General features: G+C 37.8%; 1 protein-coding gene across 2 annotated transcripts in view; it reads right to left on the bottom strand.

Moving 5' to 3' along the window:
* Positions 1-6,909: 6,909 nt before the first annotated feature.
* Positions 6,910-26,275, bottom strand: part of NYAP2 (neuronal tyrosine-phosphorylated phosphoinositide-3-kinase adaptor 2) — a 190,180-nt gene continuing 170,814 nt past the window's right edge. The window contains exon 6 of one of the 2 annotated variants that reach the window (XM_050964029.1): positions 6,910-10,994. In XM_050964029.1, coding sequence (XP_050819986.1) covers positions 10,767-10,994 — 228 coding nt within the window. In that variant the 3' untranslated portion in view covers positions 6,910-10,766. The remainder of the gene's footprint in view (positions 10,995-26,275) is intronic. The other variant, XM_050964030.1, reaches the window with a different exon arrangement.

Below are 26,275 nucleotides of genomic sequence, written 5' to 3'. Positions count from 1 at the left end.
TGAAGCCTTTTCCCCTCTCAGTAAACAATATACTGTTATTACTCGAGTATGTTTAGGCAAGAGCCCTTATATATTTATGCTGTTCTGAAACCCCTTGACCTTTATGCCAATTTAGAATAGCAGCTGCATTTCTATAATTTTCCTCTAGTAATTCAACATTTATCGGAGGGAGGCACAGTCTTGTGCAGAAACGACATTGCAGCCCATTCATTAATCAGCTGGGACAAGGGTCTGAATGGACGTGTGATAATGACACCCTTTCACAAATACATCATCTTTGTTAGTGGCTGCATGCTTCCATTTGTTCCAGGTTGCTAGATCTATGTCTGGATGAACACAGTGGTAAATGAGTACTGCTGTCCTTGATGGTGCTCAATGCTGTATCATTGAACAAGTGGGTAGTGTTTAGTCAGTCGCATAGATTCAGCAGAGAATAATTCATCCAATAAACCTCTTGTCCTATATGCACAGGGTGTCAGAGCATCATTAAGCTTCTGATGAGTTGGAAAAGAGAGACAGGGAGAAAACATTAACTTCCTTAGATAATTAATTGCAGCTCACACTGGCAGGAAGTGACATGTTTTTCACAGAAATTGGGTGACAAAATTCAGCAAATTGTGAGGGAGGCTAGAACATTGGTTAGCTCATGGAGACTTGGATTCTTTAAATACATACCATAGGTGGAAAGAGTTGTGTTTGAAATAATGGCACTAAAACCGTGGATGAGTTAGAAAAACAAATGCTTTTTGGGAAGAATTAAATTCCACTGAGCTTAATTGAAACTACAGAAACAAGTAGGAGAAAAAGACAGCAGGTTTGATTCTTCACAGCCCTTTACCCAGTATGATCATTTACACTCTTTCAAATGGATGTAAAAATGCTACCAAATCATAATGGCAGCATTTAACACCCACTTTGTGGCTATAGTAATAGCTCTATAAGATATAAGGCAATAGAGAATCTGGACCAGAGAAACCCAGTTAAGAACCGTTAGTGAAAAACTCCAGATACACAACTCTGTTAGTAGGATATTGATTGATAAAAAAGTATACCAATGAAACACCAGGCAGACTATTTGTCAGTTATTTATGTTAATGGGTGGTCAGGGTTCCTAAGGTCAGGTCACTGATACCTAGCAATTTTTCCAGAGTAGATTAACTCTTTGATGGCACACATACTTTACAGCTAAGCCTTGATGGAGGCTTTGCTGCTGTCTACTGACTCATAATTCAGTTGTGTCATGCTTTAGAAGTGATATCATGGTAACCTGTGTGATCCACCAAATTCAAGGCCTAGATATCCAACCTTGCATTAATTGAAAGTTTGCATCATTGTCTATGCTCCCACATGCACCTTTATAGAGGCTGCTTCAATGAGTCATAGTAAAGTTTGTGTTCAGCACAAACTCTAATTTAGAACTATTTCTGAACAATTTAATCTTCAACAGTTTTTTAAGTTTTGGTGACATTCCCACCCCCCCCCACAAAGACCTGGCTACAAGGCCAAGACCACAGTGTTATAAATTAGGAGTAAATGAGCTGTTCCTCCAAGCCAAAAGCAGTCAGGCAAACCTACCTTTGTGTCTCCTTACTGGCCAAATTTGGGAAATAAGCTGTTATTTGGAGACTTGGTAAATAAAAGAACTTTACAACTAAATTAGAGCTGTGAGATCAGAGTGAATCAAAAGTCCCAGTGAGACACAGGCAATATATTGAGAAAGCTAAACCAATGCCTAATAGTTCCAGACTACAACAGCATGCTGCTAGGCGACACCCCTTAGGATTTTAAAGTTGGTTTAAAAACAACTAACTACAAGCATTTACTGCATCTTTGCTTAAGAAATATTTCTTCAGTGGCTTCCTTTTATTAGTCCTTAAAATTTACCACTTACCTTCTAGGTCACCTGATTCATTAGATGAAACTTAACAAAAAATCACTTCTTATTTTCAGTCCTTCACCAATAATCCTCCCACAAAAAAGGGCACTTCACATATTCCATTAATGTCTTTAAAATAAAGAAAAGGCCCAGCATGCAGCAGTAACCAGTGGAGTGAATGGATACTGAGCTGTGTCATGACAGGAGTTATTTTAACCTGATGCAGGTCAGTAAGCTAGGCTCAGGAAACAGGGTTCAGTCTCTTTGCCAGGGCTCCTATGTGTCATGTTTCTATCACAAGGTGTGGACCTTGCTCCTCTTTCTCCCCCTTCTTGACACAGGAGTAGTTTTCTGCCATAAAACAGCTGGCCCATCTGTGAGGCTCTCCCAGGAAGAGTCTAGTTCACAAAGATTTAACCCCATGGATACATGATTAATTTATTCCTTCCCTTTGAATGTATTGATTCATATTGATTAAAGGAGAATTAAAATAAAATAAAACAAAATAAAAACTTAACTAACAAGGCTGAGCCAGCTCCAACGCAAAGGAAAATAGGGAAGATTCTCATTACCCAATCCTTTCATTGTTTTTATCAATTATTTGTATTATAAAGCCTTCAAATTCCATCCAAGACCAGGGCTTCCTGGCGCTAGGCACTTACAGACACATAGGATGAGGTATGAAAAGAGGTTGCAATCTAAACAGACAATACACATAAGGAGTAGAAGAAATGAGATATTATTGTCCAATTTTATAGCTGGGAACTGAGATGCAAAGAAAGGGAGGTCCTAGTCCTGCAAAGACTAACTCACATGGTTAACTATAAGAATGTCAGAAGTGTCATTGTCTTCAAACTTAGGGTATATCAATTCTTCTGTCTGGAAGTGTAATTTTTGCAGCTCAGGGAGATAGCCAAGTTATCTCTGAAAGAGCTCTTGCACTAAAAATACATTGTAGCCATGGTGGTCCCAGCAGTGGGAAGGGCTAGCTGCTCTTTGTATGTAACCATCCAAGATTCTAGGTACATAGATGTGGCTAGTCCCTCCCTCCTTTTGTGTTTCCATGGCTACACTCTGTCTTTTTTAGGAGACATATTATAATCATTATTCATTTTTGTATTGTACTTATTGGTGTAAAACTTAGTCAAATACATTGCAGGATTTCGGTCATTCTATCAAAGGGTCAACCAAGCTAATCCAAACTCTGACCCAAATATGAATCCCCATGTTGTTGATTCTAAATCCAGGGTCAGAGAGGTATGGGAACAGTTTTCTTACCTTGATTTGGCTGCACATAGGCTGCCCCCTCCCATCTCCCATAAAGATGTATTGTGAAATCAGTGTAGAGCTGAGTTCACTGTTCCTTTGTCTTCTCCATATACTTTCAGATGGCAGCATGCAAGGATAGCAGCAGGGAGTGTACAGAGCATGGAAATGCAGAGCCCTGACTCTTAACTGGAGATAGGGGAATGTTTTAGAAAAAATAGGATCTTCATCCAAACAAAACTTCTCCGAAATTTTATTTAAAAAAATCAGACCTTTTGAAACCCTTTTAATATTATTATATGTCTCTGCATTATCTGGTTCAGGCTAGGACTGGAAAGAGAAATATCTGCATCCCAGGAGTGAGAATGAATTCATGGAAGTCTCAAGAGAAACATACTATCCTGCTGCAATTTGCAGACCAGTTTTGAGATTCTGAGAAGATAATTGGACTGGGAGTCAAGAAATCTGGGCACTGCTCCCAGCTCTGCCATTGATGTACTGTGGCCTGAGGCAAGTCAATTAAATTGTACCTGAATTTTCCCATCTATAAATGGATATAATTATAGTTAACTTACATTATAAAGTACTTCAGAGTCTGTGCAAGAAACATACTTTATAAATGCTAAGTATAGTGTCACTAAATATTATAATAGAAAAACAAATCTGTTGACAGTCCACCACTGTTCCTGATTTATGTGCACATCTTCATGTGGAAAGATAGCCTAGGATCAGGAGAGGAAGTGGTGAAGGGAAAAAATAAAAAATAAATGGGAGAGGAAGGGGGTAAGGCAGCGAGAAAGTGAGGGGGGAATAACAATTGTAATATATGAAATATACAGTGCAAATCTGATCCCAAAGAAAAGGAATAGAACAGAAAAGTAAAGAGAGAAAGGGACAGGGAAATTAAAAAAAAAAAGCTCCACAAATGAAGAGAAAAATAAAACAACCAGCTGTCAGAGAGAGAAAAATCTCAATTTAAAGGTGACAGGTGTGTAAATTTGTTTTAAAGGGAAAGATAGCCCATAAAAGAGATGTTTTTAGGTTTAAAACGTAATTGCCAAATGTTTTCATCAGTGCCTTTGAGCAGTGTTTCTTTTCAGTTCACTTTAGTTTTTGTAAATTTTATTTAGCTTCATGCAGTTTCATTGCTGACACTCTGTCAGCTATCACTGTAGTACTGAGTAATGTTGGCCCATCATTGCTTTCTTGGCTAGTCAATTTTTTGCCTTGCTGCGGGCAGGTTACTTATTATTAAGCAAGACAGACCATGTATGTCTAATGTGGCCACTTTGGTGACAGGCTAAACTAACCCAGACTGATTTGCAACAGAGAGGTGGCCAGTTCTCTACCCAAGGTTATAGAGATCATTTTTAAAATGCAAAAGCTATGTAGCCACACAGGCAGCACCAAAGAGAACATCTTGTAGCATTTAAACAAACTTAGAAGTCAACGTAGAAGTCCAGCCACTGCTTTTACTGGTCTAGTTTCTAGTTAATTTATTTTCAATCTCATCAGGTGAAAAAGCTTGCATACAAAAAAGAGTGCTTCTCTGAGCTAGGAAAGGGGACACATGTAAGAATATCCTACTGAGTGAAAAAAAGAAAGATAAAATTACTCAGTTGAGAAAAAATAATGTTTGCTGTTGCATTTGGGGTTAAATAGTGCTCTTAACAGCTCTGTCCCTGACACAGGTGCCAAGGTCTCTAAATTAAGTTGAACAGGTGCAATTATGATGAAAAGGTTGGGGCAGGCTAGTAGAATTCCCACTCCCTTTATGGCAAAGTCCTATAGAACTGAATAGTAGATAGATATTATGAACCGTCCTAAAAAGAACAGAGAATGATTTCTTTTCTGTAGCATGATTCTAAAACATATAGATTATCTTTTAAATTCTATACATTTTTAGAGTAATCTCTGTTGAAACCTATTGGTTTAATCTATGTTCCATTCTGTACGGCTTTTCAGCTAGGGCTTTTGCAAGTACTGTGCACCCTTTGCTGGGTGCTGTGGAGCTTAGGTCCAGAGGGGCTCACTGAACATCACTGTACAGAGGGCACAGGGTTTACTTTGAAGTGGGAGAGAGCGGATATGCTCCACTATATGGGCTCAGGTCATTGAGTCACCCCCAAGAGCTGGGGTAGAGGGAGCTAACGAAACTTCAGTACAGCAGTTATGGCCACTTTGTAGCTCTGCTGCCCGTCTGCAACCTGGAAACAGAGGAATGGCTTATGCTGGCGTCCAGCATATGGCTCTCAAAGCAAAAATTCTTCTTTAGATCTTCTGCCTCCTGGGAGTGCTCCAGTTCCTGTAGAAATCAATGGAAAACTTTCATTGGATCAGGCCCTTTGTGTAAAGCAATGCTGAAATGACAAACATGGATACTCTCCTCGGGAATACTAAATGTATTGCTCATTATTACCATAAACTTCTAGAATCTTGATGACAGTGATTTTTTGTTTAAAATGAACCACTACTTTACCAAGGACATTGTTACCTCCTTTTGCCAGTTTAATATCTGGAGGGAGCGATGGACCAACAAAGAAGTGCTAACTCTTGTTCCTTGTAATAGGAAGACTATGTCTTTGACAGCAAATATATTAATATCTAGCCATACCCTTATAGTAATGTCACCAGGTCTTTGGTTGGGGATGGGAGCAGAAAGGATAGGGTCCCCCCCGCATGGAATGAGCAGAACCCCTGAGATCTCACTATTGCCAAACCCAAACATTCAGAAATCATGAGTCAGGCTCACCAGGTATCAAGAGATTAGTGTGACCAGATGTCCCAACTTTATAGGGACAGTCCCGATTTTGGGGACTTTTTCTTATATAAGGTCCTATTACCCCCTACCCTGTCCCAATTTTCTGCACTTGCTATCTGGTCACCCTACATGAGATTGGCTTAAAAATTAAAAGAGTTTTCAAAATAATAAAAGTTGAATTATTTTTATTTGTTTACTGTTTTGGGAGCCTTTAGGTTCATGTATTCAAGCTTTTCTTTGCAACCATGATGTCTAGAACTATTTTATTATATTTTATTTTAGTTTATTATGCAATGGGAGATACTGTCAATCACTGAAGTGCAGGATCTGGAGCTTTAACAAAATATTGCAAGAATTGGCAATACTGGAAGACCAGGGTCATTCACACAGAGGCCATGTAGTTCTGTACCAGCTTTGGAGAACACAGGGCCTGCCATCCCCCAAATCTTCATGGCATGGCTAACCTGCCCACTACAGTCACTGTGGAATTCCCCTGCAGAGGCTCTGTTCCACATTCAATAGAGCCTGACGTTGACAAAAGGCTGGGATCACTTGGGACTGCCTTGACTTGTAAGCAGATTCCTTACACTGTTGATCGGAGCATAGTGCATACTGCCCTGCCCCACTTGTGGATTCTGCAGACCGTGGTAGTGCCATCAAGGTGACACTCCTCCTTCCACCCAGAAAGGGGAAGATTGGGACATGAGGAATCTTTCCACTTGCAGATTCATAGGGTAAATTCTGGCCCTTGGCTCGGAAGAATATAGTGATCCCTCAAGTTGAGAATGAAACTAATGGCATTCCTGCAACCAGGCCTAACCAGAGGGTAATAAAATGATCAAGTTATTGCTCCCTAATAAAACACGCAATAAAAAATTGCATTGAAATAAATATAAAAGCCCATGATTTCACTTTTCCTCAAGAGAGTGTTTAATGCAAATCCCTAATAAACAAGCAGTTTTAAAGTAGATACCAACAGACAGAAATAAAAGGCAGGACATTTTAAACTATTGCTTTTATTATAATTCCACTGGAGCACAAATAAATAAGCACTAAATTATTGTAAAATATTGTCAATGCACTAAAGAAAGGAGAATCTCCAAACAACATCTTATTACTTCAGAAGTATCAAAGTACAGTTAATTACATCTTACTTAAAAAAATCAAGTACAAAAATGAAAAGAAAATTATGTATTTATACTGTGTATATAGAAATGGTTAATAATATATGATTACACTTATCCTCTAGCTACTCCTTACTCCTACACAATTTCAGGCACATACCTGACATTTCTAACAAAATATGAAAAGAAAAGCAATATGACATTCAGTTTTAAGATATTGGTAAACATATTACATTGGAATGAACACAGAATGGTTTCTCCTTATTTAAAAACCCTGTAATTTAAAAACATAATGCCATAGTCCACTAAAATAAAAAATACCATTTTATACCATTTGCTTTAATTTGTTAAAAAGAGCAATAAAAGTAAGCATACATTTGCTAATATACATAAACACATTTTTAGTGCAAGAATAACAAGACCTGTGACTTTACTGTGCTTTCTTGAAATCACAGTGCACTTTACACAATTGCTACACTATCATGTTTAACTTTAGGAATTTAAAGCAAAGTAAGTGCATACCAAACAATTTCATATATACAGTCTTTATAAGTGTGTGTATATATGTGGCCTGTATATATATACAGATTGCATATTTATATAACTGCAGCTTTAATGAGCGCATGTTGCCAAATACGATCATTCACCCTGTGATATAGAAACTGCTGAGACAATAGGGAATGTAGAAAATGTTTAGACAGCATTTTGATGGTAAGTTCTCTGCAGTGAAGATGCACCTTTTACTCTCAGGCTGTGCATTCTGCCAAATGATAGTGTTGCCAAATGGTCAGAGCATAAGACAGGCATCTACTCCTAGTTCTGGCTTTGACTGGCTTTGACAAGTCACTCAACATCTCTGCCTCAGTCTCACCTTCTATAAAATCAAATGTATCCTTCCTCCCATAGGTGTGCAGTTTAATTCATGTTTCTAAAGTGCTTTGAAGATAAGTGCTGAGTTATATTTTAATTTTTCATGTGGCATCAAACAATAATAAATATAAGCTATTGTCTACATGGCATACAATGGTGGTCTGCAAGCATTTGGGCTAATTGAGGGATGATGACTATTGGGCTGAATTATATCAGCAAAACAGTAACTGGTTTTTGTGGGAGTATAAACGGTCACGCAAATCTGATTACAGCCAGAATGCTTCGGTACCATCATAATTATTCCTATATGTCAATATGAAAAGGATATTGTACAAACGTATATACAATCGTTCAAGAAGTGTTTATACTCCCCCAAAGGTTTTGTAATTTTGCCTCTTTTGTAGATTATTCAAGATATTCCCATTGGAGGCATGAATGTCAGTGATGAACAACTGCTCTTGGGGAACGTTTCCAAAGGGAATATTAATGTTTTTAAAATGACTAATTGCTTATGGAAGAGTACAGTTTATACAAGTATCATCACCGAACACATACATATGTATTGTTAATAGAGAGATTCGGTGCAGTTTGTGAAAGGGACCAAGTAAAAAGAAATTCTCACATTGATGATATGAAAGTCTTTTCTTGGCATATAATTACCTATAACAAGGAAGATAATGCATATCACCATTCTAAACATTTTCTGAGTAATGAACCTGTTACGTCAACATATTCTGCATGACCAGCAAGTCATTCTCTTTCCAGCAGATTCTGGAACATTGCAAGATCTCTTGAGTTTTTCTTCTGCCATTTTCTTTCTTTTTTGAAAAAAAATGAGTAGGCAGAATATACAATTGGTGCCTTTTGGGTACAAAATTTATTTAAAGATTCCTTCACAATTTGTGGTTTTTATGTTTTCTATCATTTGGGTTGTGGGGGCTTCTTTAATTTTTTCATCTAAATTTTGTACCCATTTCAGCCACTTTATATCCAACAACATACACACATTTCATATATATAGCATATATATAAATGAGTGTGTCTGTGTGCATATATGCACCTATACATATACACACGCATACAGCATAATGCTAATATACATACAAACATATAAACACACACTTCTTTGTTTACCTTATACAGAAATCCTCAATTTGGACATCAAAATATACATTAGTTATAAAATATTTAAAAACTGTATTATTATTTCAGAGGCTGGAAAGAAACTACTACTGATAAAGCACTACTTAAACTTTAGTAATATAGATTACAAAAAAACCCTACTAAAATTGGTTATTTTTGGTTTTTTTGATCAGCAGTGATGCCCAGGGCATTGCTGCAATATAATTTCAAAGAAAAGCCAATACGACAATAAGTTCAAACAACACATTTTTTCTTCTTAGAGAAAATAATTTTTAAAGGACTATTAAAGAGGAATTTTCATGCTGCCAAATTTCAGAAGCATAGATAGAACTTTAAATATACAAAATATATGTGATAGCATCATTTTATCACTCCATGGCAATACAGATATTGTTCACCCTAAAGCGTTTCTTTTGGAAGATATTTTAATGCACAGCTCTCATCCTCCTATGTAGTATAAGCCATCTCTTTCTCCTGTTAAAACCAAGAGGTCATAATTCTTTGGTCATGACATAGCATTCTCTTAGGATGGGTGTGATGTCACAGAGGACTATGACCCAATTATCTGATCAGCCAGGAACAGGAAATGGGTTACTTGAGAGAAAGATGCTCTGTGGGTCTGATCCAAAGCCAAGTGAAGCCAATGGGAGTCTTTCCATTGATGCCAATGGAGTTTGGGTCAGGTCTCTTTTAATAATGCTTTCCAATTTGATACAGCCCCACTATGGATGTATGGGGTACATAAAAATAGTGTAAACAAATTTTGTTACCTTTACTTTCTGGACCAAAGACGAATGTGGACAGGAATCATGGGTGCATTGCCACTGTTTTAATCAGATAAACAATGGGTTAATTCATTATCATGTGATATACAATTCTTAATCACAGTGAACCATGGTCTCCTCTAGTCAGCTGAATAAAAGAAGGAAGAGCATCTATTTTAGACCTTTCTGCAGTAAATTTTGCTTACTTGGTTAGCCAAATGTAGCCTAGGAACTATCACTGGAGACTTTAATAACTGATTGACGTAAAAAGAAGGGCAATTTATAATAGTAAATTTACCAAATATCTGATGCAGAACAACTCTTTTTTAATGCAATTTGGACATCCAAATTAAGCATTTTTATTTGCATTGTTTACAGTTTTTACTACTTCCTGCCAAAACCTTTCCCAGAAGAACAAAAGCAACAGATGTCTCTAATGAATATGACTCTAGTGAACTTCTACAGCCCTAGCACCAGGTTGATTTGTACATTGTACTTGTTAAACAAAAGTACAATCACATGCTTTTGTACAGAGGCCAAATTTAGGCAGGTAAGGTCATTAAAAATGACGACAACAAAAAAAAGAGCATTAGGATACCACATATAAAATAGTTAATAAAACAATATAACAGTTATTATATTATATAGTAAAATTCTTCATAAATTTTTGAATTATATATTTTAAACAGTGTATTAGTTCAGGTGTTTTCAATAGATTGGCAAAATATTTACATTTCAATATCTTCTGGATCCAAAAAAATCCTTAATAATATACATGCCTTAATCAGCTGGAAATTTAGATTTTTTTTTAGATTGACAGGTGAGTACCAAATTGGTATGTTTTTCACTAGGTAGTTCGTCACCTGCAGATTAAGTTTTATGTCACAGGCATTGCCTTATTAAGAAAGGAGGCTACTTGTGCATCTTGCAACATCATGGTGATGGCATCAGCAACAGTCTGGTCATATCGCTGTGTCCCAGAAAACAGTTTGTTGTTTGGAATAAGGAGGGGGGCTGTATTTCTTGTTCCCAGTGTTCTTCTTCCAACTCGGCAAAATGGGCATGCTGTCCTGTTTACAAAGTCCTTTCTCTGATTTCTGTCGAGCCTTTATTTCTTTGCACAAACAACGCTTTTTCTCAATCATTTCCAGCATTGTATGGTCCCCATGCAACCACTGCATACATGTCACCTATCAAAAAAATAACGCATACAAATAACTGCTTAGCCATAGATTATATTTAGAGTGTTGGCTCCTTGTGGTTACCATGATGTTTGTGAAGATTATCAATGGTTTTATGAATACAAAATCCTTATGCACTAAAAGGAATAAACACAAAAATCCACTTATATATACTAGCCAAAGACATAAAAGAAAAATAATCCTTGTTAACATTGCAAGCCTAATGCAGGCTAATAAGGTAAATGTTTTTGCCAAACAATGGCTATTTATATCTGGATTTTAAATAATATAGTTGATCTCTAAAAGGCACATAGATCTTACCAATATCCTGCAATGTTGAAGGTAAAAATTCTATTCACTCAAAACCATGTTTTATAATGCCTGCCAAATTCAATTTGTCACATTAGAACTGTGGTGTTAACACTTCCAAATATAAGGCTAAATACATTTTTGTATGATTTAATGAATCCTATTCCAGTCAGATGTTTTAACCTATCCTGTTCTTTGAAGTGTTTCATTAACACAAAAGGAGAAAGTTGTTTTAAAACTGAACATCTTCATTCATTTACTCTATTACAAACTATGGTCCCGAGTCAGCAAAGCAGTTAAGCATTTTCTTAATTAAAAGAATACGGGTCATCCCGCTGAAGTCAGGGGAAATAGCTTCTTTTCAGTTCAGCGGGACGACTCATATCGTATGATATCCTTATCGATAAACTAGGCAAATACAATTTAGATGGGGCTACTATAAGGTGGGTGCATAACTGGCTGGATAACAGTACTCAGAGAGTAGTTATTAATGGCTCCCAATCCTGCTGGAAAGGTATAACAAGTGGGGTTCCGCAGGGGTCTGTTTTGGGACCAGCTCTGTTCAATATCTTCATCAACGACTTAGATGTTGGCATAGAAAGTACGCTTATTAAGTTTGCAGATGATACCAAACTGGGAGGGATTGCAACTGCTTTGGAGGACAGGGTCAAAATTCAAAATGATCTGGACAAATTGGAGAAATGGTCTGAGGTAAACCGGGTGAAGTTCAATAAAGACAAATGCAAAGTGCTCCACTTAGGAAGGAACAATCAGTTTCACACATACAGAATGGGAAGAGGCTGTCTAGGAAGGAGTATGGCAGAAAGAGATCTAGGGGTCATAGTGGACCACAAGCTAAATATGAATCAACAGTGGGATACTGTTGCAAAAAAAGCAAATGTGATTCTGGGATTCATTAACAGGTGTGTTGTAAACAAGACACGAGAAGTCATTCTTCCGCTCTACTCTGCGCTGGTTAGGCCTCAACTGGAGTATTGTGTCCAGTTCTGGGCACTGCATTTCAAGAAAGATGTGGAGACATTGGAGACGGTCCAGAGAAGAGCAATAAGAATGATTAAAGGTCTTGAGAACATGACCTATGAAGGAAGGCTGAAAGAACTGGGTTTATTTAGTTTGGAAAAGAGAAGACTGAGAGGGGACATGATAGCAGTTTTCAGGTATCTAAAAGGGTGTCATCAGGAGGAGGGAGAAAACTTGTTCACCTTAGCCTCTAATGATAGAACAAGAAGCAATGGGCTTAAACTGCAGCAAGGGAGATTTAGGTTGGACATCAGGAAAAAGTTCCTAACTGTCAGGGTAGTTAAACACTGGAATAAATTGCCTAGGGAGGTTGTGGAATCTCCATCTCTGGAGATATTTAAGAGTAGATTAGATAAATGTCGATCAGAGATGGTCTAGACAGTATTTGGTCCTCCATGAGGGCAAGGAACTGGACTCGATGACCTCTCGAGGTCCCTTCCAGTCCTAGAGTCTATGAATCTATGAATGAATATGGTTAAACTTAAATATTACGTGAAGTGCATCACTGGATTGGGGCCTAAACAGCTAACTTTCAAATGTGTCGGTAAATGGATCAATGGATTTTGAGCATGTCCTTGCTGTACATCTGCCTGTGTGCACAGATCAGGTAACTCTGGTCCTAGCAAACTTGATGTTTATGTAAAAGTGCTGGTTTGTGTGTCAAAACATGTATTTTGCCTGTGCCTTTAACCACACTGTAAACCTTGTGTAGCTGAGAGGCTAAATTTGGAGGCACAATTTTCATGGCTCTTAAGTTGTAGTGAAAATGTATATACTGTACACTAATACGGAGAATACATATTAAATTTCACAAAAAATGTTTGTTTACAATTAACTTTATACAGATAACATAATCTATAGGCATTCTTTCACCTCCAGGTATGGCAAACAACGGTTTAGAAAAGCACAAAGAGCCTGGTCATCGTTGAAGTCAATGCAGAGCCTTCCATTCATATCAATGGGCAATTGTCAATTTGAAATCTACTCAGTAAAAAAGAGAGGAGAGAGAAAGAATAAAAAAATTCAAGTACTGCTCCTGCCCCTGAGTTCACAAAACGGAGGAAAATGAGTATGGCATACGTAGCAGAAATATTAATTAGGCATACAGTGATTTTAGTCGCACAAAATACACAAATTGAAAAAACAGAAACCCATATATTTTGCTTACAAATGACTTTCCATAAGAGTAATGTTACTTGCAATGCTGGTTTTCAGACAAAATCATGTTCCTTTAAACTGACACAACACATTCTTCACCTTGACTTTTGTCTAGGATAGGATTTTGTGCAGTATTGTTATTGGAAGAGCTGACGATAATGTAATCCTAAACAAGATTAGAGATGAGATGCGGTATTGAACATTTTTGCTAACCTAGAATAATGCAGGTAACATATGCGCAGCATACCTTTCCTGAACTGACTGAATTTAAAAGTCAACTAGGAGCCTGATCTGCTTTGCAATTTCTATTTGAGTGTTTGGCTCTCACTTTAGGTGTGTTGCATCATTTACGGCAGACTCTGTATGGCAGATGCCATGGTGAGTCAACAAAGTTTTTAGACTTGTTATGAGTGCTTTGGGCCTGATCTAAAGCTGGTTGAAGTCAGTGGAGAGAGTCCCATTGGCTTCAATGGACTTTGGATCAGAACCTGTGTGACTAAGAGATTTCCTTGCCATTATGTCCAAGGGCAATATTTTATTACTTACACATCTGTGTCTTCTTTTTGTTGGATCCCTCTATCTGGCAGGCCAGACGCATAGTCTGCACATAATTCATCAAACAGAATATCCAAAATACATGACCGCATACCAGCATCTGGGCAGAGTTTGACCAAACAGACACTTGAGAGTGGATTTCACTTACAAGCATGCGGAAATACCCTTTTTTTACCCACCCAGTAAGGGAACAGTGCAAGTTTGAATATGAAATGTATGCCTTATATTGCACTCATCAGCTGTAATGCACTGGAAAGCCATCATCAGCACATACTGTTGCTATCAAGAATAAATTGCATTCATGTTTTCATCCACGCACTCTCCCCATTGTGCTGTATTAGAGTTTGCCTGGTTCTATATCTTCAAATGGATAAAGACTTTCACATGCTTCGAAGGAACTGAAGCTGAATCTTTACATCCTAAGAAGTAAAACACCAATTGCAAATCCCTAAAGATGGAAGCGGTATTTCAGAATTTGTTTGCATATTAGCAGCTACAAAACAGCTCTGGAATTCCCTGTATCACTGGAGCTAAAATAAACTCAAGTATAGAGAATGCAACATTCTTTTGTATTGGTTAGAGCTAGATGAATAGTTCATAAAGAGCAATTTACTTCAGGTCCAATCTGTGAAATATCTGAGTGCCCCTAATTCCCTGAGAGGAGATGTTCAGCTTCTCTGATGTTTAGATTGTGAAGGTTTCTTCTCCAGGATAAATATATGTGTGGATGCCAGGAAAGAAACATTGGAGTCCTTTGTAATCAGCCATACATCATTATTTGACAAAAGAAACCTGCCTGCAATATAAGCTTCTCTAAAACAAATCTAAATCATACCGGTATCCTTTATTTAAGCAAGATCATTTACCACAAGTTGTATCATCCCTTAAATAACACATATTTGCATTCACAGCTTTTGTAAAGAAATGCATTGTACAACTTGCATTACACAACCAAAAATACATTACCAGCAATAAAATAATCATAATAATATTGTGTTTTATATATAGTTTATATAAAAATATTATTTATATTAAAAATAAGTCACACAGATCTGAAACAACTGGGAGGGAAAGAAGAAAAACTGAGAGGTATGGCATTCCAGTTTAGCTTGATTTAAGGCCAAATTGTCAAAATGAGGCCTCTAATTTTGTGCACATAATCATTTCTACAAGGGCCTCCATTCATGGTAATTTGAATGCACACAATATTTAAGCATGCAAATGATATGGAAATGATGCCTGAGTATGTGACTAGTAAAATGTATGGGAGAAATCATGTGCACAAATGATTGTCTGAACAACATTGTCAGAGCAAAATTGGAAAATATAGCCTTAGATGTAAACATTACATTTTAAAAGGTCAATCCATTTTTGAAGACCTGATCCTGCACACATGGAAGTCAATGGGAATTTTGCCATTAATTTATACAGGAGTATGTTCAGCTCCTTAATATGACCATATGCCTTTTAGAATGCCCCAAAATAGTGAATTAAAAAAAACACATATGAAGCTTTTTGAAAATGAGAGAATGAGGATCACACAGCTTGGGCCCTTCAACTCCAAATACTTTTTCTGAAGGGGGCAAACTATCACAAAAGTTTTGAAAAATAAATCAATCTAGTGGTTAAAAGAAAAGGCCTGAAAGCCAAGAGATGTGGGTTCTATTTTAGTTTTATTATCAGATTTCTGGATGATCTTGGAAAATCAAGTAACCTTAGTGCCTCAGTTTCCCCATCTGTAATAAATGTATTGGTATTTACCTCCCAAAGCTGTTGAGACTAATTTCATTAATGTTTGCAAAATGCTATAAAGGGGAAATAATAATATTATTTTTTTCAGCTCAGAGAAAATCTACTTCTTAATTTTAAACTCTAATTACATTCTTTTGTGGAATTAAATTATAAAACTACTGAGTTACATTAAAAAAATATTATTCATCAGAGAAGTTTGATGAAGAGAGGATTTATCCCTGTCTTACAAACGTCTTCCCATCTTTCTTTTCCTGACAAAAACTAGCAATGTGGCAAAATTCTGTCTCACTGATATGGAATGCAGAGGAGACAATAATTCATTAATCTTCATAAAGAACTGCAGCAAACTGTCATAAAGTTTGGTTAATAAGCCCTGCAAAGCTTTGGGTGACATCCAGGCTCCATTTGAGTCAATGGCAAAACTCTCATTAACTTCAATGAAGCCAGGATTTCTCCCCTTGTCACTAGCCTTATGAATCCTTATGAATCTGAATGCATCCTTATGAATCTGAATGCATTTGTTAAGGATATTGGGCCTGACCCAATGTTTTTGAAGTCAATGGGCGGCTTTCTGCTGAGTCTAGTGGACTTTAGATCAGGCCCATGATAAAGAATGAGATTTTAAAATCCATGTTAATGCAGAAATCACATGCAGGAAAGCCAAACTCTATGCTGATACAGGAGGCAACTTTTATTAATTTAGAAATTTTATTGTTGTTTTATTTGATGTCTGTAACTTAGTAGCGAGCTAAGGAGGTGATTACATCAAAGAGATTGAACCGGGGAAGGAAGTAAGAGAGGGAGAAATGTGGCTTCCCAAAACAGCGGTACAGAAGGGATTTTTACTCCTCAAACACATCAGACAGTTGTAATTCAGGAGACCCCTAAATAATTAGGCTCTATGTGGCCATGCTGGATGGGGTGTGAGGAAGATTGGCTCCACCTCTCAAGCATGGGAGAGGCCACAGGCCCAATACCCTTAACAAATGCATTCAGATTCATAATGAAGACCTGCCTACTGACGGAGGGAGAAATCCTGGCTTCATTGAAGCCAATGGGAGTTTTACCATTGACTTAAATGGAGCCTGTACAGTACTCAGCAGCTGCTACACCAGCTTATGGAAAGGAATAGCAAACATAGCTCCTTTACATCTTCCTCTGGTATATGGGAATTCCTGGCCTCTGCACCTACTATCATAGATCCTGCCCACCTAGATTTCAGGTTGGGTTATTGACTAGAAATAGCAGTGGTAGGACTGATGGATATCTTGCTATTAATGCATATAGGACAGATATTTATACTCTTGGACCTCTTTGCAGAGAATACTGCTATCCTACCTGTGAAAGTTAGCAGTGTTCTAGGGGAGAATTGGGAAATGGTTTGAATCTTTCCTCAATGCTGTATTCAAAGGTCAGTGATGGGCAACTGTACCTCTGCCACCAAACCCCCTTCACCTGTGGAGCACCATTCTATTCTGTAGAACTCCTGCTTTATTGAGTACTCACATGGAGCTATTAGGAGAAATTATGTAGCTTCCTTTGCAGCTACATGTCAACAATATGGCAATGACATAACTCTGCTGTTCACACCCCATGATAACACCATTGTCACTCAGCCATCTCAGTGTTTACCTAGAGTAGCACATGGAAGAGGAAGAGCTGGCAGAAATTAAATCCTAGTGAGATGACAGTAATGCTGACAAGGAGAAGAAACACTTTAACCAGCTTGCTAACACAGTGCTGCATCAGCCAGTCAAAGATGTGTGCCCACAAGGCATCAACACAGACCAAAATTTGGGTGGTTTTTTTTCAACTTCTCACAGCAAAGCTAATATTGGAGATGTCTACTTCTGCGAGAAATGCATAGTACCCCCTTAAAGTGGTTAGGAGACTGCATCTCAACCTTATCGTTGATACCTAGCTTTGATCATGCATGCTTCTGTTACCTGTTTGGATTATTGCAATGCAAGTTTTTAGACATGAAAGCATCAGCCCTGAAAAAACTCTAACTGGTGCAGAATACACGTCCTCAGAATCATGGCATATTGAGAGCACATTTCCTCTGCACTCCACTGCCTCCCTTTAGATAGAACATCACATCAGAGAGTCTCACTTCTTATTTTAAAGGTTCTAAATGGTCAGGGGCTTGAGATGCCTAAAAGCTTGACTCACTGTCCTGGACTTTGACAACTCTTGGCAATCCATTCCTCATAACAAAGCTGTTTCCATTAGGACAAACTCTAAAGAGCAGGAGACAGGCCTTTCTAGAAGGTGGGTTTAAAACTGTAGAATTCACTCCCACAGGATCTAAGGATGACACAAACATCAACACTTTCCATTACAGATGCAGAACGCATAGTTTGACCTTGCTTCTTGCTAAGCTACATATCACACATATGTTTTTTTTTAAATATAGTCTATTGAAAGAAAAAGGAAGGAAGGGAAGCAAAATGCTAACTGTTTCTTCTTAACTCAAGGAAGTGCTCAGATAGCTAAGTGATGAGCATGGTATAAGAATCTAAGCTGAATAAAATTTTAAAGGAAAACATGAGAAATGTTCTCCTAGAAGCTTCTACTGCAGCAGACATAAACTTTGAATACTTAGAGTCATGAGTCAGAATGCAAAACTACAAGGTCAGGAAAGAATTATGAGAATATTACCCGGCACTACAGACGCACTTAGAAATCATGAATTTCTTGACAGGAAGATGACTGAATTTAAGTACTTGGAGCAGAATTTCAGCCACCATAAATGGGCATAGCTCCATTGAGTCCTAAGGGGCTGCTTACACCCACATCAGCTAAGGATCAGGGTCTTATATTCCAGAGTGATAGATAGACAAATAAGATAGATGGAAAAGAAAGGCAGGTAAGGGGTGTATGACATTAATTACAACAACAAAAAGATTTTTAAAGCAAGAAAAATAAGTACAATGAATGCAACAATTATTTTCCTTTGTTAAACTAAGCATGCTAATTTTGTTTTGTTAGAGGGAGTAATAATTATGCATGGAATAAGGTCAGAAGAAAAGATTTTTGACATTCCAGCTAGTAATATTAAGCAGTTACTGCTAGGTACAGCTCTCATCACCCATTAGCTATAGCCATTAGGAACAGTTATTTCCCCATATCTTTTGTCAGTAAATGATACAAAGTCTTGTATTTTAATCTGAGATGCTTCTGTACTGACTTTCAAGAGTCTGGACACTCAACATCTAACACAAGACATAGACTGTGTTAACACACTAAACAAACACTTCTTTAGTAGTTAGTAAATATATACACATAACTGAAAAAATATGGAAACACCTCCAAGTTACGTACACACCAAACCAAATCCAACAAAAGTAAAAGCAAAAGCATGAAGGAAAGAGAGGGAGAGAGAGAGGGAGAAAGGAAGGTGGGACTGAACATATAAAATGAAAAACTCTTGGTATTAGGTCTGTAAACCTGTTTCTCTATTAGGCGTAGTAACTTTGTCTGCTCATGTAATATCTGTTGGTGAATTTCACCCCTATAGGGAAGGGCTATGAGCCTCCTAAGTGCTACTTGAGTTCTGTTTTGGTGGATTAAATGATGCATAAGGTAGGCTCATGCTGGTTCTCTGCACAGGGGCTAGCTTCATCCTACGTATCATATTTTCAGAGCTGGTTGAAAAATGGGATATCATTTGCACAAAAAAGTTCATGAAAATCTGGTTTAAATTTTGTTGTTGAACATTCATGGAAAAATTACTGAAATTTTACAACCAGCTCTATAGCGGGTCACAAACCAGGCCAAAAATGTTGACATTATTTTCATTATTTAAAATGTTGATGAAAAATTGCAAACATTGGTATATTTCATACTTTGGACCCTTTTTTATCCTGTGTGAACTTTTTCCATGAGCCAAATAGAGCATCTCTTACTAATGCTCATATCAAGACATTGTGAAGAATAGATTAGGTTCCATTTTCTTACTTTCTCAGCAGTGATGTCTTTACTGGTGGGAGGCTTGCCTGTTTGTTTGTTAATATGGTTGGATTATTAGGTGGTATTTGAAGCTCTAGCCAATAAGGCATGCTCATACTTCAACGGGTGTTTCCATAATTTTTTCCCCAGTACTGTATAATCACACTTACTTTGCTGTAACTGTACAGGTTATTAGGCTGAGGAAGAGGCTGTTCTCTTCTGGTCCTTGAGGTTTTCTTCCCTCTCCTATTGGATGGGCAGTGGGGCTGACTCTTCATTTACGGAAGTATGGGGAAAACCAAATAATGCTTATGTGATCATGAATGTCATGCACAGATATGCCCTTTTTCTTCATGATTATCATACACCATACTAAAAATGACAGTCCAGCATTTAATGTAAGGACATACAAAGCGATCTTAGAATGAATGAAATTAAAAATCAACCACAACATTGTTTTGAGGCGATTAGACATGGCTTCAGCATCTGAAAACAAAACAACAAAGCTATGTAATATGGTCTGTGAACAGTGCAACATATGATTTCAATACAGCAAAGCATGCTACTTGTTTCCATCAGGCTAACGATAGAAGAAGAAAGGCCTACTGAAAGCCACTTACCATCCTCTATGAGGAAGTGAGAATGGGCTCAGCACTGCTCCCTCCCCACTTGCCTGTTCTGACATGGCAGTCTCCACACTCTCTTTCCCACTGAGAAGCTAGGTGGCACTTTCTCTCATTTTCCAGCCATCTTGTCAACTGAAGTATTTCCACTTGGAAGGGTGTGGAATCACATGACTTCTGATGTTGTCTGGGTCCCACTGGCGCATGTGGGATATGGCTATGCTATGGAGCAGTAATTTCACATTCTCTGAGCTGACACACTTGGCTTGACATAACACAGATTCCCTCACATTATATTCACAGGCAGGATTCATTCACTGCAATAACTCAGCAACCATCCTGTTCAGAAAGACATAAGGTGACATCTGATCCTTCCAAAGTCAATGAGAGTTTGGCCATTGACTTCAACTGGGTCAGGGTGTCACCCATGGTTTGCTAAAACAAATACTAATAAAAGCAAATGTTTCAGCAAAGTCTCTTGAAGACATTTTTGAACATTTATATTATGTTGTAAAGGTTTCATTTGGCTAGTCTACTAGAATCACTGCAGTGCACCTGTATCAAGTTTCTTCCACTGGTTGTAAGCCAGGACAGGGAGAATCAGATTCTACTCACACTTCTGCAGATATAAATCCAGAGTAGTACCATTGCCACTGATGAAGTTACTCTGGATTTACACTGACATAAATGAGAGCAGAATTTGGGCCAGCATATGCAGTCATCTACTTAGCTCTGCATTGGCTAATCAGTTATTCCACAGTTGTTAGATTCAAACATTCATTGGTTATTAGTACAATGTTATTCAATAGTGACAATATATGCAGGGATGCACAAAGCACACCAAGTGAACAGGGAAAGCAGGAGCACTCTACACAATGACTAGTCCATGTGATAAATTTCCCCCAGGAGCTGAAGGCACCTCTATTTGATCTTTTCTAGAAAGCAATATGAGCGAGCCCTTGGTTATATCCATGTGCATGCTACAGTGTTACCTATGCATTCACATGCTTATGTAGCAGTCACAGATACAAAGGATTTATTATGCATAACCAGAGAAAAGTCTATGGCTCCAGTATTCACAAATGCTCCTTTCTAATAAGCACAATGAATAACCTCTTCATTGATGTTTGACTTGTGTAGTCCAAACATGGATGGATGTGGGTCCATAATAGCTGAAAAAGAGATGATTCCTGCTAAAAAGAACCAAATGAAGCTCTATGAATAGGCTATATTAAGCAATTGTTATATAGATTTTGAAAGCAGCATATGTCTGATTAACATATGTGAATAATTACACATTGGAAGTTTAAAAAATATTTATTCTCCTTTTCTTAATGCTTTTATCCTTTGCTGTCTGTGTTTCCCATGGGATACAAGCCAGCATGACTCTATCTGGCGTTTTTGTTTATGAACCAAAATCTTTAATGTTGCTAGTGCAGATCTGCAAATAAAAATTTGCTAGTTACCCTGAGCTCCTTCTGCTATGGCAATGAAGCACAAACCAATGACAATGATGTCTATTTATTTCTAGTACCTGGGTGATAGAGGGTATATATTTTTAAGCAGATTTGTACATTCTGGTACAATCTGGAGGTGATTCCCCACAGGCCACCAGCCATAATTTTAACATCATGATGGAAAAAATATTGTGAAGTTTTATTCCACTCTCCCTCCCCCTCCCCACACAAACACTACAAAAAGGGTGTATGTATGTCAACGTTTATGCTACAGGGATATTTTGGAGTAAAATTACATGAATCATTCTTCAGGGCTTGTTCAGATCACGATGTGGGCCCTAATCCAGCAAAATACTTAAGCACATGTGTAACATTAAGCACATAAGTAATGTTATCAACTTCAGTGGGAATAATTATGTGATTAAAGTTATGAAATAAATATTAAATATTAAATAAAGCTTAAATATCTTAAATCAGGGCCATTTGATTAAAGGAATTTAAGCCAAAGTACAACTGGCCATATGTTTTGTTGTTCACCTTCCTCTGAAGTATCAGGTTGTGGTCATTGATACTGGCAGGTAGTAAACAGACCAACAGTCTTGTCTGTTATGGTAAATCCTGTGGTCCTAAAACTCTGCAAACTGGTTTTTAATATAAATGGTATTACCAGAAAAGATATGCAATATCCCTATAACAACTGCTGTAGCATTTGCTGCAAATCCTGATTTATACGTTGATAAACATGCTTTTTATAACATAAAAAGAAACCTTTTGAGGTACTGTGTTTTACCAAAAATATGGGTCTTACCAAAAATAGAGAGGGAGTAAGTTACATAGTCTTGTCTTTAAATGCTGGGTTAACAACAAGAGCAGACAAAAGTCCTTGGAACTTCAGGAATTCCAGTGGATTTGTCAGATACAAATAATCTTTATTCTCAAATTTAATTAACCAATGGTTAAACCATTTAGCATTTCTGATCTCACCCTTCCAGTTTCATGATTCAGATTTCTAATTACTAACCATCACAGTTACTGCATACTGAGCAAACATAGAACGTAATCCTCAACTAGCTCTCCTTTGGTCTTTAATGTCAAATTAACTAGTTACCCTCAGACTGTTACTGTATTTTTCAACAAAACAAACTTTTTGAATGATAAATTAACATTCCTTCATTTGATTCTCTTGCTAATAAATACATTAAATGCACTCTTGTGCCACAGATCTTCTTGACCTGGTATTAACTTATTTAGAAGCATGACTTTTCCTTATTAAAGCTAATCTTGCTACTAAACAAATGGCTTGAAATGTATTTAAAAAAATAAATCAATAATATATATGGAGATATACTTATCTCACAGAACTGGAAGGGACCTTGAAAGGTCATCAAGTCCAGTCCCCTGTCTTCACTAGCAAGACCAAATACTGTCCCTGACCGTTTTTCTTGGTTTTTTTTTTGCCCCAGATCCCTATATGGCCCCCTCAAGGATTCAGCTCACAACCCTGGGTTTAGTAGGCCAATGCTCAAACCACTGAGCTACCCTGACATACTGTTATTTAACATATCATGGACTGCAAATATTACATATGTGCAAAGTAAGAATTATAGAGCTGCAAATGTTATGTATAAAGTAGTCTCACAACTTCTAATTTATGTGGCAAAGAAACATACAGCGCAGTCCCATTGAGGCCACTCATGAAAACCAAACCTTAGTCTATGCCTTTTACATAGAACTAAGAAATAAACACAGGACTCAAGCAAACTGTGTGATGCATCTTCTTGTTAAACCTGAAAATTAAAAGGGAAATGAAATACTGTGTTAGGACCACCGAAGGGGAGATAAGGGGCAGGCTACCCAGACTTCATTGAATTTGAATGAGATAGAGACTTTTTTATGATCACACAGCATTTTACATTGCAGTGCCTAGAAACAAAACTATCTCAACATTTCAGACCTTGGAAGAGAAGCAGGATAGTATAAAGAAAACACATTTTTAACATTTCTGAATCTAATTAATCTCTTTCCTGGCAATTAAGAATAAGAAGTGCCTGAGCCTTTAGCTTCTACTCACATGGGCAATCCATACTCATGCATCTAGTCCCGTTTGAATTAGTAGATGACGTGTCAGTAAGGGTTGCCTAAGGCAGGACCCTTATATTCTTAGGACCCACCCCCCTGTGTTTAGGGACGGATCTGACATTGCAATGAGTCACTCAGCAAAAGACAGCCTGTCATGGTACAATTCCCCACTCTGAACTTTAGCGTCCAAAAGATGGGGCACCAGCATGAATTCCTCTAAGCTTAATTACCAGCTTAGAACCTGTAGCGCTGCCACCAACCAGGAATTCCAGTGCCTGGTACACTCTGGTCCCCCCAAAACCTTGCCCGGGGACCCCCAAGACACAGTCCCTCTGGATCTTAACACAAGGAAAGTAAACCCTTTCCTTCACCGTTGCCTATCCCAGCCTTCCCCTCCCTGGGTTACCCTGGAAGATCACTGTGATTCAAACTCCTTGAATATAAAACAGAGAGGAAAATGCACCTTCCCCCCTCCTTCTCTCTTCCCCTCCCAGATTTTCCCTGAGAGAGACAGTAATTCTAACACAGAGAGAAATTAGCCTCTTTCTCCCCCTTCCCTCCTTTCTCCCCACCAATTCCCTGGTGGATCCAGACCCCGTCCCCTGGGGTCTCACCAGAATAAAAAACAATCAGGTTCTTAAACAAGAAACTTTTAATTAAAAAGAGAAAAACAGTAAAAATTATCTTTGTAAATTTAAGATGAATTAGGTACAGGGTTTTTCAGCTATAGACACTGGGAATACCCTCCCAGCCTAAGTATACAAGTACAAATTAGAATCTTTTCAGCAAAAAACCAATCTGAACTCCTTTCAGCCAAATACACATTTGAACTCCTTCCAACCAAATACACATTTGCAAATAAAGAAAACAAACATAAGCCTACTCGCTTAATCTACCTAGTACTCACTATTTTGAATCAATAAGAACCGGTATCAGGGAGATTAGAGAGAAACCTGGTTGCACATCTGATCCCTCTGAGCCCCAGAGTGAACAACAACCAAAAACTAACAGCACAGCACAAAAACTTCCCTCCCTCAAGATTTGAAAGTATCCTGTCCTCTGATTGGTCCTCTGGTCAGGTGACAGCCAGGCTTACTGAACTTATTAACCCTTTACAGTCAAAGAGATATAAAGTACTTCTGTGCTATTAACTTTTCTTATCTGTTTATGACACAGCCTGACACATTCACTTAGTGAGAGGCCGCCCAGATCCCAATCTGCAGCATTAAAGTCAATGGGAGTTTTGTCACTGACTTACAAAGGAACAAGACCAAACCATTTGGAGGAAGAAATGGATTGTGGTACCCCTCGATCCTTCATGTCACATTACTACATGACCCAAGAGAAGAGAGAGAAGCTGGCAGTAGCTGAACGTTTCGGAACTCTGATACAGGTGCTGTAAACTGTCCAGAGAAGCTCCAGATTTTTAAGCAGGGGCCAAGTTTTGTGGGTCTAGGCCCAGTTTAATCTTAACCCCTGAAAACCTTTAAGATCCCCCACTCCTGCTCCTATTGATATCAGTGGCAAAATTTACATTGACTTCTGTGAGAGAAGGTTCAGTCCCAGGAGCAACAATTTTCTTTCTCAAGTACTGGAATTCGAACTGTAGTATGTCACTATCAAGCATGGGAATGAATTCATAATAATGATTTTCTTTATCACCAGCCTTTCTTAAAATGATGCATAATAACCTATTTGTGATTTATTCCTTCAAACATACATGTGGGTTTGGATAAACTTGATTATTGCTCCAAATTGAGAGTAAAAGCCTCTTTTTCTTCTTTAAATGTTTATGTTTGTATAAAGTGTCCTCAACAAAATGGACCCAAAAGACTTCCTCCTTGTCTAAAAAAATCATGTAAAGATTGAAGATGAAAGTGAAAAAGTTAGCATATCTAGCCCATGGAGAACATGTCTCCACAGATAAAGTCCTGGTAGTCAGAACTCCCTGGCAGTCTGTTCATGCAGTGTGATAAATTCACAGACTCAATGGGACCATGCACCTGTACAAGTATTTGCAGGCCTGGGGTCTCACATTCTAAAGTTGTCTTACATACGTGCAATATAGCACTGTGTTCCATTACATTTCTTCTTTTCTTATGGCCAAATCAAGTCAATAGTCATTTTTTAAAGTAAACATTGTTTGTCAAGGGTGGTAACATTATACCCTGGGAAAAAATGACCGTAGGATAGTAAGGCATTTAAGTGAATCATTACATGCGAGTGAAAGATAACATTGAGCTATTCAGAGATGGCAAAGTTTCAGCATGTGGGAATATCATCCTTCTTTCTACATGCATAGAATTGTGTTTAAAAGGCAAAGGTATCCCATGTGTTATTAGTTACTAAGATATACTTTAATCCT

The sequence above is a fragment of the Gopherus flavomarginatus genome, chromosome 8, assembly GCF_025201925.1.
Source record: "Gopherus flavomarginatus isolate rGopFla2 chromosome 8, rGopFla2.mat.asm, whole genome shotgun sequence".
Lineage (NCBI taxonomy): Eukaryota > Metazoa > Chordata > Testudines > Testudinidae > Gopherus > Gopherus flavomarginatus.
The sequence above is the reverse complement of the archived record's forward strand: the minus strand, read 5'-3'. Positions and strand labels throughout refer to the sequence as shown.